This window comes from Vigna unguiculata, chromosome 6, assembly GCF_004118075.2.
Source record: "Vigna unguiculata cultivar IT97K-499-35 chromosome 6, ASM411807v1, whole genome shotgun sequence".
NCBI lineage: Eukaryota > Viridiplantae > Streptophyta > Magnoliopsida > Fabales > Fabaceae > Vigna > Vigna unguiculata.
In genome coordinates, this window is record NC_040284.1 from 29,114,232 (window position 1) to 29,131,799 (window position 17,568).

A 17,568-nucleotide genomic window follows, 5' to 3' on the forward strand; every position below is an offset into this window, starting at 1 on the left:
TCTCGTAAATAACTAAAATTTTAATTATTCTAAATTATAATTTTTTAAAATTATACTTACTCAATAATAAAATTAATTAAAATTTAAATTATTCAAAATTGTAAATAACTAATATTTTAATTATTCAAAGTTATAAATATTTAAAATTATAATTATTTAAAATTATAATTATTGAAAATTATAATTAATTAAAATTATATTTACTCAATAATAAAATTAATTAAAATTAAAATTATTCAAAATCGTAAATAACCAAAATTTTAATTATTCAAAATTATAATTATTTAAAATTATATTTACTCAATAATAAAATTAATTAAAATTTAAATTATTCAAAATCGTAAATAACTAAAATTTTAATTATTCAAAATTATAATTATTTAAATTTATATTTACTCAATAATAAAATTAATTAAAATTAAAATTATTGAAAATCATAAATAACAAAAATTTTAATTATTCTAAATTATAATTATTTAAAATTATAATTATTTAAATTTATATTTACTCAATAACAAAATTAATTAAAATTAAAATTATTCAAAGTCGTTAATAACTAAAATTTTAATTACTCTAAATTATAATTATTTTAAATTATAATTATTTTAATTTATATTAACTCATAATAAAATTAATTAAAATTATTCAAAATTGTAATACTCTCTTACGGAAGTCACATCTCATTCTCAATCACGGAAGTCGACTTCCGGTCAATAAAAAAATGACTATATATGATGCACCAAAGCAAACATGACAGAAACAATCAAAAGAATTAAAAAAATTAAAATATACAATAGGGGGTATGTATACCTTACCTGTTAATGGAAAGAATGGTGAAGGGAAGAGGGAGAGCGGACAAAAAATAGAGAGGAGTGGGGCACCTTAGAGAGGAGGAGTGAGGCACGTTAGAAAGGAGAGTGGGGCAGATGAGAGACTGGGGGTTGAGCGGCGGCTAGGGTTTAGTCAAAACAAAGTGAGACATTAAATAGGAGAGAGAAATAGAGATTGATTGATTTAAAATTTTAAAAGGAGAAAGCTAACCAGTGCCCTTAGGGCACTGGTTAAGGAATCATTAATGTGTATTAATGAATATTAAACAAAATATTAATGAATATTAAATAAAATATTAAACACATATGTACAACACTTATGGGTATTTTTGTCTTTTAATTAAAATAAAATTGGATTAATAATTGTTATGTCAGATTTTAATTAATATCACACTTAACTATGTACTTTTGTAGAATTTCGTGTATATTAACTATCTTTAACTAGTGCCCATTGGTTAGCAAGACAGGAGAATGCTAACCAGTGCCCTTAGGACACTGGTTAAGGAATCATTAATGTGTATTAATGAATATTAAACAAAATATTAATGAATATTAAATAAAATATTAAACACATATGTACAACACTTATGGGTATTTTTGTCTTTTAATTAAAATAAAATTGCATTAATAATTATTAGGTCAGATTTTAATTAATATCACACTTAACTATGTACTTTTGTAGAATTTCGTGTATATTAACTATCCTTAACTAGTGCCCACTGGTTAGCAAGACAGGAGAATGCTAACCAGTGCCCTTAGGACACTGGTTAAGGAATCATTAATGTGTATTAATGAATATTAAACAAAATATTAATGAATATTAAATAAAATATTAAACACATATGTACAACACTTATAGGTATTTTTGTCTTTTAATTAAAATAAAATTGCATTAATAATTGTTAGGTCAGATTTTAATTAATATCACACTTAACTATGTACTTTTGTAGAATTTCGTGTATATTAACTATCCTTAACCAATGCCCGACACTAGTTAGCAAGACCCATTTTAAAATAGTAAAAGGACAGTTTTGGATTTTAAGAAAAGTTTGGAGTTGTAGAAGAAATATTGGGGGTGCAGAAAGAAAACCCTAAGAATAAAGGGGAGCGAGAGATCAGATGTTGGTAAGCCTGACTCACTCTCTTCTTCGACAAGGGGCTTCTCCATGCACTTCCAACCTTTTTCCGGTACCCCAAAAATTACTCTTTTATCCTTATCTAGTTTTACCTACCTTGGTCGTTGAACAAAATTAAAAAAATTTACTGCTGCTACTATTACTTTGCTTTTTACTTTTGCGAGCCTGCACCTCCAACACCTTCAATGGATGTTAGGTTATGTTGTGGATGTCGACATCCGCAACAAACATTTTTTTTCTTTTCATATGTAATTTTTTTTTTATAAAATTTATGATTCATAAATTCCAGTAAAAAGTGTATAATATGTATAAAGATTAACATGGTGGTTTGATAATTTTTTAAACATTTATTTGAATATGTTTTCATTAGAAAAAATTAAAAAATGGGGGTAATTAACAAAATGCATTGCGGATGTCAACATCTGCAATACAATTTTAACGGATGTCAGGTTATGTTGCGGATGTCAACATCCGCAACATACTTTTTTTTTTTCTTTTTCATATGTAATTTTTTTGGATAAAATTTGTGATCCACAAATTCCAGTAAAAATTATATAATATGTATAAAGATTAATATATTGATTTGATAATTTTTTTTCATTTATTTGAGTATGTTTTAATTAAAAAAAAATTAAAAACAGGGTAATTAAAAAATGCATTGTGGATGTCGACATCCACAATATAAATTCAAGGGATGTCAATTTATGTTGCGGATATGGACATCCACAACATACTTTTTTCTTTTTTTTTCATATGTAATTTTTTTTATAAAATTTATGATCCATAAATTCTAGTAAAAATTGTATAATATGTTTAAAAATTAATATAATGATTTGATTATTATTTTTTATTTATTTAAATACGTTTTCATTAAAAAAAATAAAAACCGAAAATAATTAAAAAATGCATTATAAATGTGAATATCTACTGTACAATTTCAACGGATATCTGATTATCTTGTGAATGTTGATATTCACAGCATACTTTTTTTCTCTCTCTGTTAATTTTACTTTTTGTGAGGTCAAAACGGAAATTAAAAATACTTTTAGAAGTACAGAAGAAAGGGTTCGGGGTGTAGGGAGAAGCACCGTCAAGAATCATGATCCTTCTTCCCGATCGATCTTCCTCCTTCGTGGGTATCTTCCCCCTTACCCCTAACTCACGGAGCGGCGCATCACTCGCCCCAGCAGAGTCGCCGGCGACCACCAGAGGACTCGCCAACGTCGCCGCGTCACCGTTTTTCACGACGAGACCAACGGCGCCATCCGCAATTTGCCTCTCCGGCTCCGCTTCGACCAACCGAGGTCAGCGCCGGCGCTGCCAACCAAAAACGCCACCGACGTCGACGATGGCACTCCTTCTTTTCTTTCACGCGGAGCATCTTCTCTTCCCCAAGCCTCCAACCGTCGCGCGCCGGATCGGGAACAGCAGTATGCACCGTCGCCGTTCCGCGCCCTCTCGGACTCTCCGGCGGCATCCGCCGGCGATTTTCTCCTCCTCAATTTTATTTTCGACTGGTTGCGATTTGGTGTTTTGTGTGTTATGATTTTTGTTCCAAGAAAACACTCTCACTGGTGGGATCTCGTTCTGCGTTGCTCTTTGAATTTGGATGTAACAGAGATGGAGAAATTGAATGTGTGTTGGTTGATGGATGGTATCTGTGGTGAGGAGGAGTGTGTTGTGCGTGCTGGTTTTGTTATTTTTCGCAGGCGGAACGTGCAGGTGAAGGTGATGATGAGTGAAGCAGAGGGAGTGAGAGTGCAGAGATGGATGGTGCTTAGGCGGTGATGAATGGCAATGGAGGTGAGGAATGAGTGCTAGGCAGTTTGGGTCTTGATGAAGACGAGGTGTTGAAGCTGGTTGGGATTTCTGGTTCGGTGTGATGTTGAGTAGCGGGGATGGAGTTGTGTGTCTGATGAGTGGTTGGAGAGGAAATTTCGGAAGTACAGGGACAGGGGTTATGTTACGGTGATGGGAGATGAAGAATGAAGAGGAAAAACGAAGATAAGAAAATGGATATGGCAAAGCCATGGAGTAACAACATGACATATTTGAATCATGATCCAAATAGATGAAATGCAGCAAATCCAACACACAATTGCAACAAGTATACAACATATCTAACATATCTGAATCATGACCCAAATAGATGAAATGCAGCAAACCCTACACACAAAACAATTACATCATGTTCTAGTATTCAGTAAGTATTGAAGATGAAATACAACGAAGCCCAGCATACAGCTACATCATGCTCATTTAAGTGTTCAAGGTGCTTTACTTGCTTCTTGGAGCTCCCTTTGTGGTGTGCTGAAGTATCTTCGACTTTGTTGTTTCTACACCTTCGTCCTGGATGTGCTTCTTTATAATGTTTAATTTCTGTGAGATTGGTGATGAGTGTAATCAGAGAAAGAAAGCAAGGGATGAAAAAAACATTCTGCGAAAACAAGTTGGTATCTCTCCTTTTGTTAACTTTTTTTCCAGCCTCTCAGCTTAAGACCATGTGAAGGGACCGTCTAAAGACCACAGGGTGTATAGACCAGTAACGTGCATAGTAACATGCATGGTTGCACATAGTAACATGCATGGTTGGCGATTGTTAGTTGCACCACCGATAAGGAGAGGGAAGGTAGGTTAATATCAGAAATTTTCATTTCATTTTTCCAAAATCAAATAAATTTAAAATTAAAGAAAGATAAAATGAAATGAAATAATATAAAAATAAATAAATACATATATTTTTTTCTCAAATTAATAAACATATATCTTATTTTACAAGTTAATTTTACTTCTTATTTTCTATCCGGATGAAATTAAGTGTGTTCAAACATAATCATGCGAATTGCATTAGAAAAAACTAAAACTAACATAAAGAATGGTAGAATGTTCGTTAACAAGTGAAATGATCTGAATAGTTTAAATAAAAAAGGTTTAAATATGTTTTTGGTTCCTCAAGTTTCAGTGAATTTTGGAATTAGTCCCTCATAAAAACTTTATACCAATTTAGTTCTTCATCTTTCAAAGTGCGTGGATTTAGTCCTTTTAACCAAATTTTGTTAAGTTTATCTGACGTTTCAAGTGCATTTCATGATAGTATTTAAATTATTTACCATGTTTGACACATTTTTGCTTCAATGTTAACTTAAATACTATCATGAAATGCGCTTAAAACGTCAGATAAACTTAACAAAATTTGATTAAAAGGACTAAATCCACGCATTTTGAAAGATGAAGGACTAAATTGATCAAAAGTTTTGATGGGGGACTAATTTTAAATTTCGCTGAAACTTGAGGGACAAAAACATATTTAACCTAAATAAAAAAGTGTGTACTATAGACGAACAAAGTAAATTATGCACTCAAACCCTTTTCTTCGTAAATTTGATTTATTCTACAAAAGAACAAAGTATGGAGAATTATTTTTACCTTAGATACTATTCATGATGATACAACAAGTTTAATGTAATAAATTTGAATGTATACATTTTCTTCTTTTTCTACACAAACAACCTTCCAAGTATAATTAATTATAAAGATTAAAAAATTATGTTGTTTACAATATATCACTACTAAAAACACTTATATTTCCTGTCAATTTTGTTTTGAAATTTTTTTTATAGAAAATACTTACAAATTTTATTGTAAAAAAAAATTTGGAAGGAACTGCTACTAATTTTATTACAAAATATTTTGTATAAAACACTTTTCGCAACAAATTTTATAAAAAATACTTACAAATTTTATAATTTTATAGGAAATAATTACCTACAAAGAAATTACCTGTCATACAAATTTAACAAATTTTTTCTTACAAATTTGCAAGAAAAATCTCATACAAATAAAAATTTCTAGTAGTGTATCATGGAAGAATGGAATACTTATACTTTCATTAAGTAAATTACAAAATCAGAGTTCAAATTAAAAAAAAAAAATCACCGTCATATAACAAATCTTATTATAAATACGAGTGTGGATGTTTACATAATTATAACAAATTTTAATATTAAATGTTTCTAATTAAGCATTCTATTTAAATGTTAAATAAATTAATTTTACATTAAATTTATTTATTTTATAAATATGTTTTTTCATGTAATAACTAAACCTTTTTTAAGGGTACTTTTCAAAAAATTAATTATAAATTTGTTAATAAATAAATATTAACAATTTTAATTTATGCAACATGTATTTTATATATTTCATATGATAAAACAAACAACATGAATTCCTACATGTGAAAATGTTATATTTAAAGAAAAAGAAAAGGATTCAATTGAACTGAGAATCAAACTAAAGAAAAAAAAGTAAATAATATCACTATTTTTTTTTTTAAATCCTTTAATGTGATAGGTATTAATATTAATATGATTAATATTTATAATACTACAACATCTCAAATTTATAATTAATTTTTAATACAATATTTTAACCACATTATTTTTAATTCATTTAAATATTTTATTATACACGTTTTTTATTTTAAGCAACACAAATTATGTGTTAGATAATGAAAGATTTTGTCTGAGATATTTCGTCTACTGAATTGGAGAACTTCGTCTACCGAATTGGAGAACTTCGTAACATGATCAGATGAATTGCGTTTAAAGTGTTCAAACTTACATAAAATACAATTATAACAAAGTAATAATTTTTTTTATTTACCTTACTATAATTATAACATGACAACTTTACTGTAAAGATAAGTTTGATGGAATCTTTCTTCTCCTCCTTCATTAGCAACCTTCTAAGTGTAATTATTACATTTATAGTTTCATCATATAAATATCTCTTACAAAGTCATTTGAAACCTAATTACAATTAATCAAAGTTACCAGTCATAACAAATCTTGCCTAGATTTGAATGTGGGATGCCACATTTTCAATCCACACAGAATAAATGAAAAAAAAGTTAAACAACAAATCCTTCTAAAGTAAAAACTCATTTATTATGTCTTCTTACAAGTCTAGAAAAACTCATCTAAACAAACTTCGACAATATGAGAGCAAAAATATGTGTGGAAGTTGTGAGCGTGAGTGCATGACAAAATGATAATTAGATCATCATGTGATTTTACTCCTTCCAACATAAAAAATGATAAAAAAAAAAAGAGTACAGTTTTTAAATACAATAGAGGTAGAAGAAAAAACCTGAGCAAAGATGATGAAGAGGTGAAGGATAAAATCCTTAGTTGTTCACTCTTAATGTGTTGAAGAGCTAAGAAATTGATTCAGAATTATCCCTTTACGTTAATGTAATCTAATGGGGTGGGATGATTTGTCTATTTATGGAGGTTCAATGGGTGGCACTACTTGTTTGTATTCACATGAGTATTGTTCATGCCAATTAAAAATGACTTGAAAACATGTTTGATTGCTTGTTTGTTTTTGTTGATTTGAGAGTGTAAATTTGCACGCAAGTTACAAAATTTGACACTCTAAAATGAAAAGAAGTGCAGGAAAAGACAGATCATCTTATTAAAATTAATTTATTGTCCCTCACTTTTAACAATTTAATTTACTTATATTTATTATAATATATATATAATAATATATATATATATATATATATAATAATAATAATAATAAATATATATATACACTAATAATAACAATAATTATAATTATTATAATAATTAATATTATATAATAAAATATGTATAATAATTATATATTAATTATATGAATATCGATAATATGGTATATTATTATATATATATAATAATTTTAATTATTATAATAATTAGTATTATATAATTATAATAATATTATTATTATTCAAATAAATATATTCTTAAAAAAAATTAATTCTCTAAAATAAAATATATTTAAATAAATATGAAGTTAAAATTAAATAGTCTAAATTATAAATTATTTCAAGTTATAATTAAAAATAATAATAATTATTTTCAGTTATTAATTATAATTTAAATAAATTATATTTTTGTAGTTTTAAATAACATTTTTTATTTTATTTGAATATCATTTCTTCTATTTACATTGAAAGATAAAATGGTAATCTTACAATTTATTCTTTTAAAAATTATAATTTATTAAATTTTATAGATCACATCATATATAAATTTTCGTAAACTTTCCACTCATATCCATTCAAATCATATAATCTTTCTTTTATTCCAAAAAATCTCATCTTAACCTGCAAATTAATTCAAACAACGCAATTTTACTCCCCCAAATTCACACCACAATCCAAATACAACATAAATGTAATGAAAACATTCTGTTTTTAAATTCAACAAGAAGAAGTAGCTGGTGAAGGACTAATATTTCATTGTTCACTCTTGATGATTTAATTCTATCCCTTCTATAGTAATATAATATAATGGCACGATATCCCTCTGTTTATGTATTTATGGACATTTACAACCGTCAAATAATGACTTGCTATATTATTTCTATAATAATGTGATAGAGAATAATGGCACGATATCTCTGTTTTTATGTATTTATGTACGTTTACAACTGTCAAATTAATGACTTGTTATAATATTTCTATAATAATAAAAAGTTGTTATTAAATATTAAATTTAAAATAAAAATATTATGTATTTTACAAATTTAGCCACTTTATTATTTTTATGTTAATAAGTTGTTTTATTAATATAAAACTTTTATAAATTAAAAAGAAAGAATAGAGATGAGAATTTTTGGAACAATTTAATGTGTGTCTTATCATGATTCCATTGAAAGATTCTATTTATAAATACAATTATATCAATTATATGTGTAATTCAATCAAGTCAACAGACGATATTAATTAATAACAAAAACTTAATTATAATGAAAGTCTAAAATCACATAATTTCAAAACTTTAATATTAAATCCATCCATTTAAAAATATCAAATTAAAAATTATTTGAAAAAGAATATAGTAGCAAACATAATTCTTCCAAATTTTACTTCAATTGTTACTAGCTTGAAACACTACAAGAAGATGTATCGTTAACTACCAACTTTAGTAATAAAAAGTTGTTAGTCACTATAGTGATCAATTTAGATGCTAATGTATAAAATAAAAAAAATTAGTTACTAAAATAATTACTATTATGAACAAAAAATCATTGGTCGTTAAATTAGCAAGTAATTAATTTGAGACTAATTAATTGTTATCTACCAAAGAAAATTGGCCACAAAACATTAATTTCTAACTTAGTCTATCTCAAATTAATCATTGATCAATTCTAATTTCTTATTCATAATAGTAACTATTTTAGTAACCAATAATTTTTTATTTTATAAATTGATATTGATCACTATAGTGATTAAAACTTTTAATCACTAAAAGTTATTGAAAATAAGACATTTTCTTAGGGTGAAACATGTAATTTAAATAATTTAATAGTTTCATTATTTAGTCTTATTATTTATTCACTTTCCTGAATTAGGTTTTATTGTAAATTTAATTAAATTTTAGTATTTGATTAAAGAAAAAAAATGAGGACCATAACACATTTATGATAAAAATGCATGGCACACACAAGCAAAGAATACTTATCATCAAAAAAATTAAGTGAATATTAACAATAAATTAAAGCTTATTAATCAAACTTCTCCGCATATTAAGAGATTTTTAGATTTTTCATTAGTTAATCGTTTCACATTCTAAAAAATGCCTTCAAAACTCATTAGTCTTCTTTAAAATTCTTTGTTTTAGAAGATTTAGTATTAATTTTTTTAGATATACTCTGTCAAATTTTCTTGTAGATTGAAATGGTTCATCAACCTCAGAATTTAAATCTATTATGTCATCAAACATATTAGCTTATTTAGAACCTAATTCCTATTTCTCCACAAAATTGAGTTTCTTAGATGTCAAAGAATTAAGAACTATCTTGAAATTAGGTGAATCTAAATCTTGTAACCCATGCAAACTATCGACAATGAGTATAATATCATCCAAAGAAGACATATTAGTTAAGAAATTAGACTCTATTAACGTACTACCAATAAAAACATCTATATTCTTAATTATATAAAATTTATTCATAACACAAATACTGTCATGATTAATCATCGTTGGCTCAGGCTGTGACCGAGCAACCGATTGAGCAACAGACCACACGACAATAGATTAATTCATCAAAAGATGTTTAACTATGGGCTCCACCATAAGCTCAATCACATGCTTTTATATAACTATGTAATTATATTATTAATATACACCAAAAAGATTTTGAACATATATTTTGAAAATTAAAATATATGAATTAGAATTTTAAAAATATCAAATATATTAAAATTAAAAAAATCACTTATACATTTCGAAAAAAAAGGAGCAAACGTCCTTGTTTTAAACTAAACTCCTCTACTTTTAATAGATATTGTTCTATATAACTATTTATATGTTTATAAATATGAATAAGTATAAAATTATATACACTAAATTCAGTTTAAAATTGTGAAAAAAATGACATTGATAATGATTTTAATAATGAGACTCATAATTTTAAAATACACAATCTCTTTTTAGAAATCATTTTCTAGAGTTTTCTAACTTTCTTTCAAGGAGTTCTTGTCCGTGAGATTGATTCTCGCAGAACTCTTCAAGTTGGACCGATCAGTTTTTCTGTTCGCGTAAGTTAAGTTTAAGACATTTTTCTTGTGAGATTTTTTTCACTTGCATGTCTCGTTTTAGTCTTTTATATGAGTTTTTGCTGATTACTGATCGTAATGGTATGTTTCCATCGTTTTCGTGATGCTTTTATGTGTAGATAAAACATTTTGTGGAATTAAAAATGTTTTGGTGTTTTTAGAGCTGTTTAAGCTGTGTAACAAGTAAGGGAAGCTAAAGGTTTGATCTTGTGTTATTGATTGTTTATGATTTTGGTACTTGATTGAATTTATGAATCTGAGACAGGTTGATAATCTTTTGTTGATTATTTTGTTTGAGCAGTGGCTGAATTGACTGAACTTTGAGTAATTGAACAAGGTAGTACTTACTCCATTTTTGATAAAACTATTATGAGTTAGAATATTGAAAGAGGAGTACCAAAAGGAGCAATTAACGAGGTCTTTAGTTATTTCAGATCACAAATTTCCTTCTTTGTCCACTGCCAAATAAAATGTTTTCGCAAGAGAAGTCTTAGCCTATAATCGGAAAATTCCTATGATTGTGTAGATTCCTATGATTGTGGATCCCATTAAGATGATGATTGATTTCTAATAATTGTTTACAAGAGGAATAATTTCTGACCATTTATTTAAGTTGTTTAACACAAAATATTTGTTCCAGAATTACAAAACTATAACAGAAATAAAGTTATCAAAGTTGATCACCAACTTTGATTTTATTTTCAGGGTTTTTTATGGATATGGCATTGTCTTCTAGAGCTTACACCTTTTCAATCTAAACAGAAGTGGAATGCACTAAAACATTATTACGGTATTCACTCAAGGCCCATATCGGAAAATAATTTCTATAAAATGGGTAATGAAGCACGCAACTACTCTTGTACGCCCCCACGGCCTCCTGCCACAATTAAGTCACACACAAACATTAAACAATTTTGGTGCAATAACTAAGATTCATAATTCAAAAGATAGAGATTTGAGAGGTACTTGTTGGGGCCAATCACCATCTTCTAACTGAGAATTAATGAGTAACTTTGCAGCACGATGAAGAGGTGTTGGATCTCTCTCAGCCTACATATGCCAAATTCAGAAAACGAATAACAACAACACTTAAAGGCATTAGAGATGTTGAAATCCAGCAGATGCAAATGAGAAGAGTACCTGTCCGCCATTAATTAAAGCCATTAGAGCCCACGCTGTTTGAACAACATGCGATCGATTCCCTTCAAGACCCACGTACGTCTTCATCGCACATATGCATTCATCATTAATATTTATAATTAATGACATTTAAGCTAATGGAAATTGTGATCATAAATAATAGTGGTTTAATTACAAACCTTCATTGAACATGAAAGATAACTTTCTCCCCAGCCACCATCATCATTCTGTATCGAGAGTAGAAATTTCACAGCTTTACAAATGGCAACACAGTTAGAGTAAGTGTTTCCAGCAGCGGCTAAAGCTCCGAGTGCGAACCAGGAAGTGTAAGTGAAGCAAACTCCCCAGTCCGCATGCCAACTTCCATTTGGTAATTGTTGATCTTCAATGTACTGTGTTGCTTTCATAATGAAATTATCTATCTCTTCCTTTTTGTGCTTTGGATATAGTTTTTTGAACAATACTAAAGCCTGAATTGTTGTTCCAGTACATTCAATATGCTCGTGCTCAATTACTATATCAGCAAGAAATTCCGCCGGATTCAGATTCTAAAATTAATAAAAAAAAAATAATGAAATCAACATCAGCAAACAAATTTACACACATTGTAGAATTCATCGATTCATACTTACTTCCAACCACTTTTGACCTAATGCTGGCTCCCACACTGTTACACCTCCATTCTTGCTCTGCAGTAATCGAACTTGTAGTTTCGTAAAAAAACAATATACAAGCAATTTAAATGAGTGGAAACTTCAATAAAGGAAAATTATTTAAAATTTTAAATTACAGAAAAAACATGGGAATAATCAAGACAATTAAAATTTAAATGCAAAGAACCTAACGTTGTGTTGCAATTCAATATATTAGAGTACAATTACTAAGATTTTGAAAAGAAAAATAATATTTTTTAAGTAATTATTTAAGAGCATGTCGAACTCAAATAGACGAAGTATAAAATTAAATTTAATGTTTTTTAAAGTAAAAGAAAACTCTTGAGATAAAAAAAAAAAACCGGTGAGAGTAAATTTAAGATTTATATGATAAACAAAAATAAAATAACTTGCTTTATAGTAACAAAAGAAACAGAAATCGTTTTACTTTCGATAATAAGCATTTTATGTTTTAAATTATGTAGAGATGGATTACTTACTCGCTCGGGTATTTTACCAATCTCGGTCAATAACCTTTCAAAATTATGGATAAGAGTTCATTTTTATGAAAATTACGTTTAAGGATTAATCGTGTTTATTGGACACAATTTTGTTGTAAAGAAATGAAATCATAATCCACATAACGACTTCTGTGTGAATGTTAAAATTGTGTAAGTCAACTGCGATTTTAATTAATATTAACTAAATCGTGCTATATTTAAAAATAAAGATACACCGAAATCGTGCTAGGATTAGAAAACTTTGATATTACGATTGAAATGAAGTTGTGCATTCGTATTCGTATGATGAATTTGGTTAAATTTTTTTTTTTTAAAAAAAAAAAAATATGCACCGAAATGGTTCAAATGATAACAACTTTCATATATAACTTTTTATGCAAAAATCTTGTCTCTAAATTTTTTCAATATTTTTCTATTTGTTTAAAACTCGTACTTAACATATACTCTTTTATTTCCATTCTATCACTTCCTTTTTATTTTAGTATTTTAACTTTTTTTGTTTATTTAAATATGTATATAAAAAACTTGTACCGTAGTCATATACTGCTTCATTACTTTAATTAAGTGTAATTAATATTAATTAAAGTCACGGTTCACTTGTGCGACCTTAACATTCACACAGAAATCCTAATCTGATTCCACGACTTCATTTCCTGATATCAGAAACAAAAACACGACTTGTCCCTACACCTAATTTTTAAAAGAACGAATCCAGATCCATATACCATTTTCACAAAAATTAAGACCATATACCATTGTTTACCAAATTATTTAAAAAATTAAATAGTGTAACCTTAATCTTATAATACTCACCTGAAGTGACAATATAAAATTGACGGGCTCATATAACTTTTCAGGTTCCAATTTTTCTCCCACAATCTCTTCCGGCAACATTGATAAAAGTAAACAACACTGAAACATGGATGATTAATTAGTTAGAACTATATAACATACATATGTTGTTATTCCGGAAGTTTCTCAACAAATAAAAATGTTTTGCAGCCAAAGTAGTTAAATATTACCTTGAGACATTCTGCAGTGCCGTCAGAAACTTGTAATCCATGGTCTCTTTCAGCCAATGTCCATGCCCCTTTAGAAATGTGATGAAACATACTCTTGAAATCTCCTGAGCGGTTTTCTGCTACCTATAATATTACAATATCAATTCATTTATTGCCTAATAAAACTAATCAATATTTCCTATTGACGGGTTCAAATGGTAATTTTGTAAGTTTTTTTATGTTTTCTTCAAATCTTTTATTTTTGTTTAATGTGAAATTTAAATTCATTATTTAGTTGCTTATAAGTAGTTAATTTTTTTAAAAAAGTAATTAGTTATTAAACTTCATTATTTAGTTGCTTATAAGTAATTATCTGAAGGACAATTGTCAATCCAAAATAATTTGTTATATTGAACTTCATTATTTAGATCACGTAAGATTTCTTTTGTATGTTTATATAAAAAGCAAAAGTTGTAATTTAACGATATACTCACCTGAGATTTCTTGATAAAATCATGTGCTTTTTCAAGTGTGGGACCAATATCATCAATTAGACCAGTAGCCAGAAGAGCTTGAACCGTGAAACCAACATCCCAACATTGGGTATTAATTCCCTAAGTTATCATCTTCTATGGTTATCGTATATTCAGAGATTAAAAATAATTAAGATGATATTAACTGAGATGTATTTATACCTGTACACACATTCCATCCTCTGAAAGCCATAAATAATCTGGGACCCTTGCAAGATGCTTCTTAAAGGAATCCCCATTTGGATCGTCTACCCAACAAGCAAGCAACGATGCAGACTACCAAACACAAACATGAAGTGCACAAAAACTAAAAATTTCGATTTGTGCATACTATAAATAATATTCATGCTTTCAAATTATGATGATTACCTTGTTGATGCACCCACCATGTATGTATCGAGTATTTTCATCTTCGTAGTGAATACCTTTTATTGCAACTTCAAGTGCCTTTTCTCTGATCTTATTGAAAGGCCAGCGTGTGAGAAGTGGTTCAGTCAAAAAATATGCACTGTCCCATATTAGATCTTGTATCCAGTGATGCGGATAATACAGATCTTCCTGTCATGTATATGTAAAACAACATTTACCCTTTTTGTCAAGAGTTTAGATTATGTGTTGATGTATATTTTCTTTCACAATTGTAAAATCATTTTTTTTTTGAATTAATTACCTACGCATTTTACAATATAATCAAAGGATTATAAAATATTTATTACCTTTGCACACTTGTGACGTGCTTTCTTCCAAGTACTTTCATCATAAGGTTCAGTAAAGAGTTCTTCTCTCAAATTTGTGATTAATGGTGTGACTGGACACACGAATCTTTTCCCATATATATATGACATGGGCATGTATACATGCCGACAATAATACCACATTTTAGCTGCATTATTTAATTAAGGCGAAAATAAGATACAATAATACTCGTTTTAATATTGATTTAAGTAGTCATATTTCTTAAATAGTGGAAAAATAAAAAAGAAATATTTAACCAGGATGCATGGGGAGAAAAGTAGGGAGTATCCAAAATTCAGGGGGCAATGGGTTGCATCCACTCCAATCAACAATACCAAGAACCTGCAACAATAATAACATTTTTTGAATTAAACACAAAAACTTACATTTGTTGATTTGTGTGTTGAAAGAATAGGAAAGCATGCATACCGAAAGCCAAAACTTTCCCCATGAAGGCATAAGTGTAATGGTACCATGATCATGAATCCACTTTCTGGCCTTAGCGCAAGCGCTCTTATCACCTCCATTCGCTCCTTCTCCAAGAATTCTCAGAGTTACGTAATTCAGTGCCGTACAATACATCGTGCTTCCACCCTCTATGTGTAATCCCCACCCTCCATCTTCGTTCTTCCAATGATTTAAATAAGTTATAAATAATTTAAATATAATTTTAACAAATTGAAAAGCAAAAGGTGATAAATAACATGTATTGATTTCTTTCTTCAACATCAACTTGAAAGTGTACCTGATGATTATACAAGTAACGGAGAATTTCTTTACGATGCTCTTCTGGAATTACAGAATCAAGATTCCCTGTACTGTAGACGGAAATGATCTGCAACGTTTGAGGCACATTGAAAAGTGATTTTGTGTACAGAAATTTGTAAATTTCGATTTGTTATACTAAGATATTGAGAAAACCAAATCCTATCATTTCTTCAAAATTATAATTTTGAAACCACCAAATTCAATCATCCTTTTAAATGACTTTGATTTGAGATTTTTGATCAAAATTAACTTCCTGATTAAGTTTGTAAAACTTGATAATCAATTTAAAATAAATGTTAATATTAAAAAGTGTATATGATATATTTAGAATAAGTTGAAGTTACCAATATAGGAATGAAAAATTGACAACCCCCAAGGTGAGCAGGCCAATGGCCATCACTAGTTTGCAGTGCCGACAGGTAATGAGAGGCTCTCTTTATGGTCTGAGTAGCCTTCTCCCATGTAATTTCTTCATCTTCTTCTATCTTCACTTTGTTTATTATTTGTTTGAAGTCTTTCTCCCTCAAAATCTGTACAAAAATGGAACATATAATTATATTATTTATTTCATTCATACTTTCCTTTTCAAAATAATACTGTTTTCCTACTATCATCCAATCACAAATGTCATATAAAATAATCGGGAGTTTGATAATTATTATTTAAAAGTCATATCAATAATCATTAATGCATCTGAACATTGAGGTTTTGTTGAGGATAAGAAAGAAGAAGTACCTGAAAACGCCAAAGTCGATCGCCACATGCCTTGCGATGAAAGCGATTTTGATAGAAGTGTAGACGAGCTTCTTCAACCTGGGCTCGTTCTTCATCAGTTCCTGCTTCAGAATCAAACTCCCATATTTGTCTTCCTGCAAAGTTGTTTGTGCTGAATATGTATGGACTCTTCCCTCCATCTGCTATCTTCAACCTCCACATTTTCTTAATAACCTTAGTTGCTTCTGCCACATAATTATATATATACTTTAAGTCTCATTTATTTGTCTTCTAACAAGTCTAGAAAAATTGATCCAAACAAAACTACAACTTAAAAAAATATAAGGACCAAATAATATGTGTGGAAGTTATAATTGTGACTGCATGACAAACTGATAATTAGATGATACATCATGTGTTTTAATTCCTCCCACAACCATGTTCAAAATATATGGTTGATACAGACTACTTCACTTGTTGTGCTTATTAATCAAATATAATAAAAAAAATCAGTTTTTAAATAGAACAAAAAGTAGTAGCAAGAAAGAACCCGATGATGACGATGAAGTAGTAAAGGATAAGTTGTTTACACTCTGTCTATTTATGTATTTATGTACGTGTAGTAGACTACTTGGACTTCTTTTTTTATAACTGTCAAATGACTGCGAATTTAGTCCTTATATTATTATAATAACAATAAAAAATTGTTATTGAACACTAAATTTAAATATAAAACAATAATATTATATATTTTATAATTTTATTTTCTTTAATTTTTTTATGAAAATGTTTTTTATAAAGTTAAACTTTAAATATAACAAAAGTCAAAAATCACATAATTTAAAATCTCGTATATTAAATCTTCAATTAAAAAATATATAAAAATTAAAAAGAATACTGAGGCAAACATAATTTTCTATTTTTCT

The 17,568-nt window shown here is 28.2% G+C and overlaps 1 protein-coding gene and 1 long non-coding RNA gene across 2 annotated transcripts; both read right to left on the reverse strand.

Annotated features, from left to right (window-relative positions):
• Positions 1–2,859: 2,859 nt before the first annotated feature.
• Positions 2,860–7,199, reverse strand: LOC114187130. Its single transcript, XR_003605194.1, has 2 exons — positions 7,115–7,199; positions 2,860–4,345 (listed from the first exon to the last, which is right to left on the reverse strand). It is a non-coding gene; the product is annotated as an uncharacterized LOC114187130 (long non-coding RNA).
• Positions 7,200–11,201: 4,002 nt separating this feature from the next.
• On the reverse strand, positions 11,202–17,078 carry LOC114187125 (beta-amyrin synthase-like). The gene is made up of 16 exons (XM_028075258.1): positions 16,664–17,078; positions 16,273–16,458; positions 15,906–15,995; positions 15,590–15,787; positions 15,418–15,502; positions 15,142–15,308; positions 14,795–14,983; positions 14,588–14,701; positions 14,387–14,506; positions 13,914–14,036; positions 13,705–13,803; positions 12,350–12,406; positions 11,897–12,265; positions 11,718–11,798; positions 11,544–11,627; positions 11,202–11,454 (listed from the first exon to the last, which is right to left on the reverse strand). The coding sequence occupies exons 1-16, from the start codon at positions 16,862–16,864 to the stop codon at positions 11,332–11,334; spliced, it is 2,286 nt and encodes a 761-aa protein (XP_027931059.1). The 5' UTR covers positions 16,865–17,078; the 3' UTR covers positions 11,202–11,331.
• Between the last annotated feature and the right edge of the window lie 490 nt (positions 17,079–17,568).

Coding starts and splice junctions, on each gene's coding strand:
- LOC114187125 (XM_028075258.1), bottom strand. CDS start 16,864: ATGTGGAGGTTGAAGATAGCAGATGGAGGGAAGAGTCCATACATATTC. Junction 14,037..14,386: donor ATTTTATCAAGAAATCTCAG/GTGAGTATATCG, acceptor GTAATATTATAG/GTAGCAGAAAACCGCTCAGG. Junction 11,628..11,717: donor CTTTAATTAATGGCGGACAG/GTACTCTTCTCA, acceptor TGGCATATGTAG/GCTGAGAGAGATCCAACACC.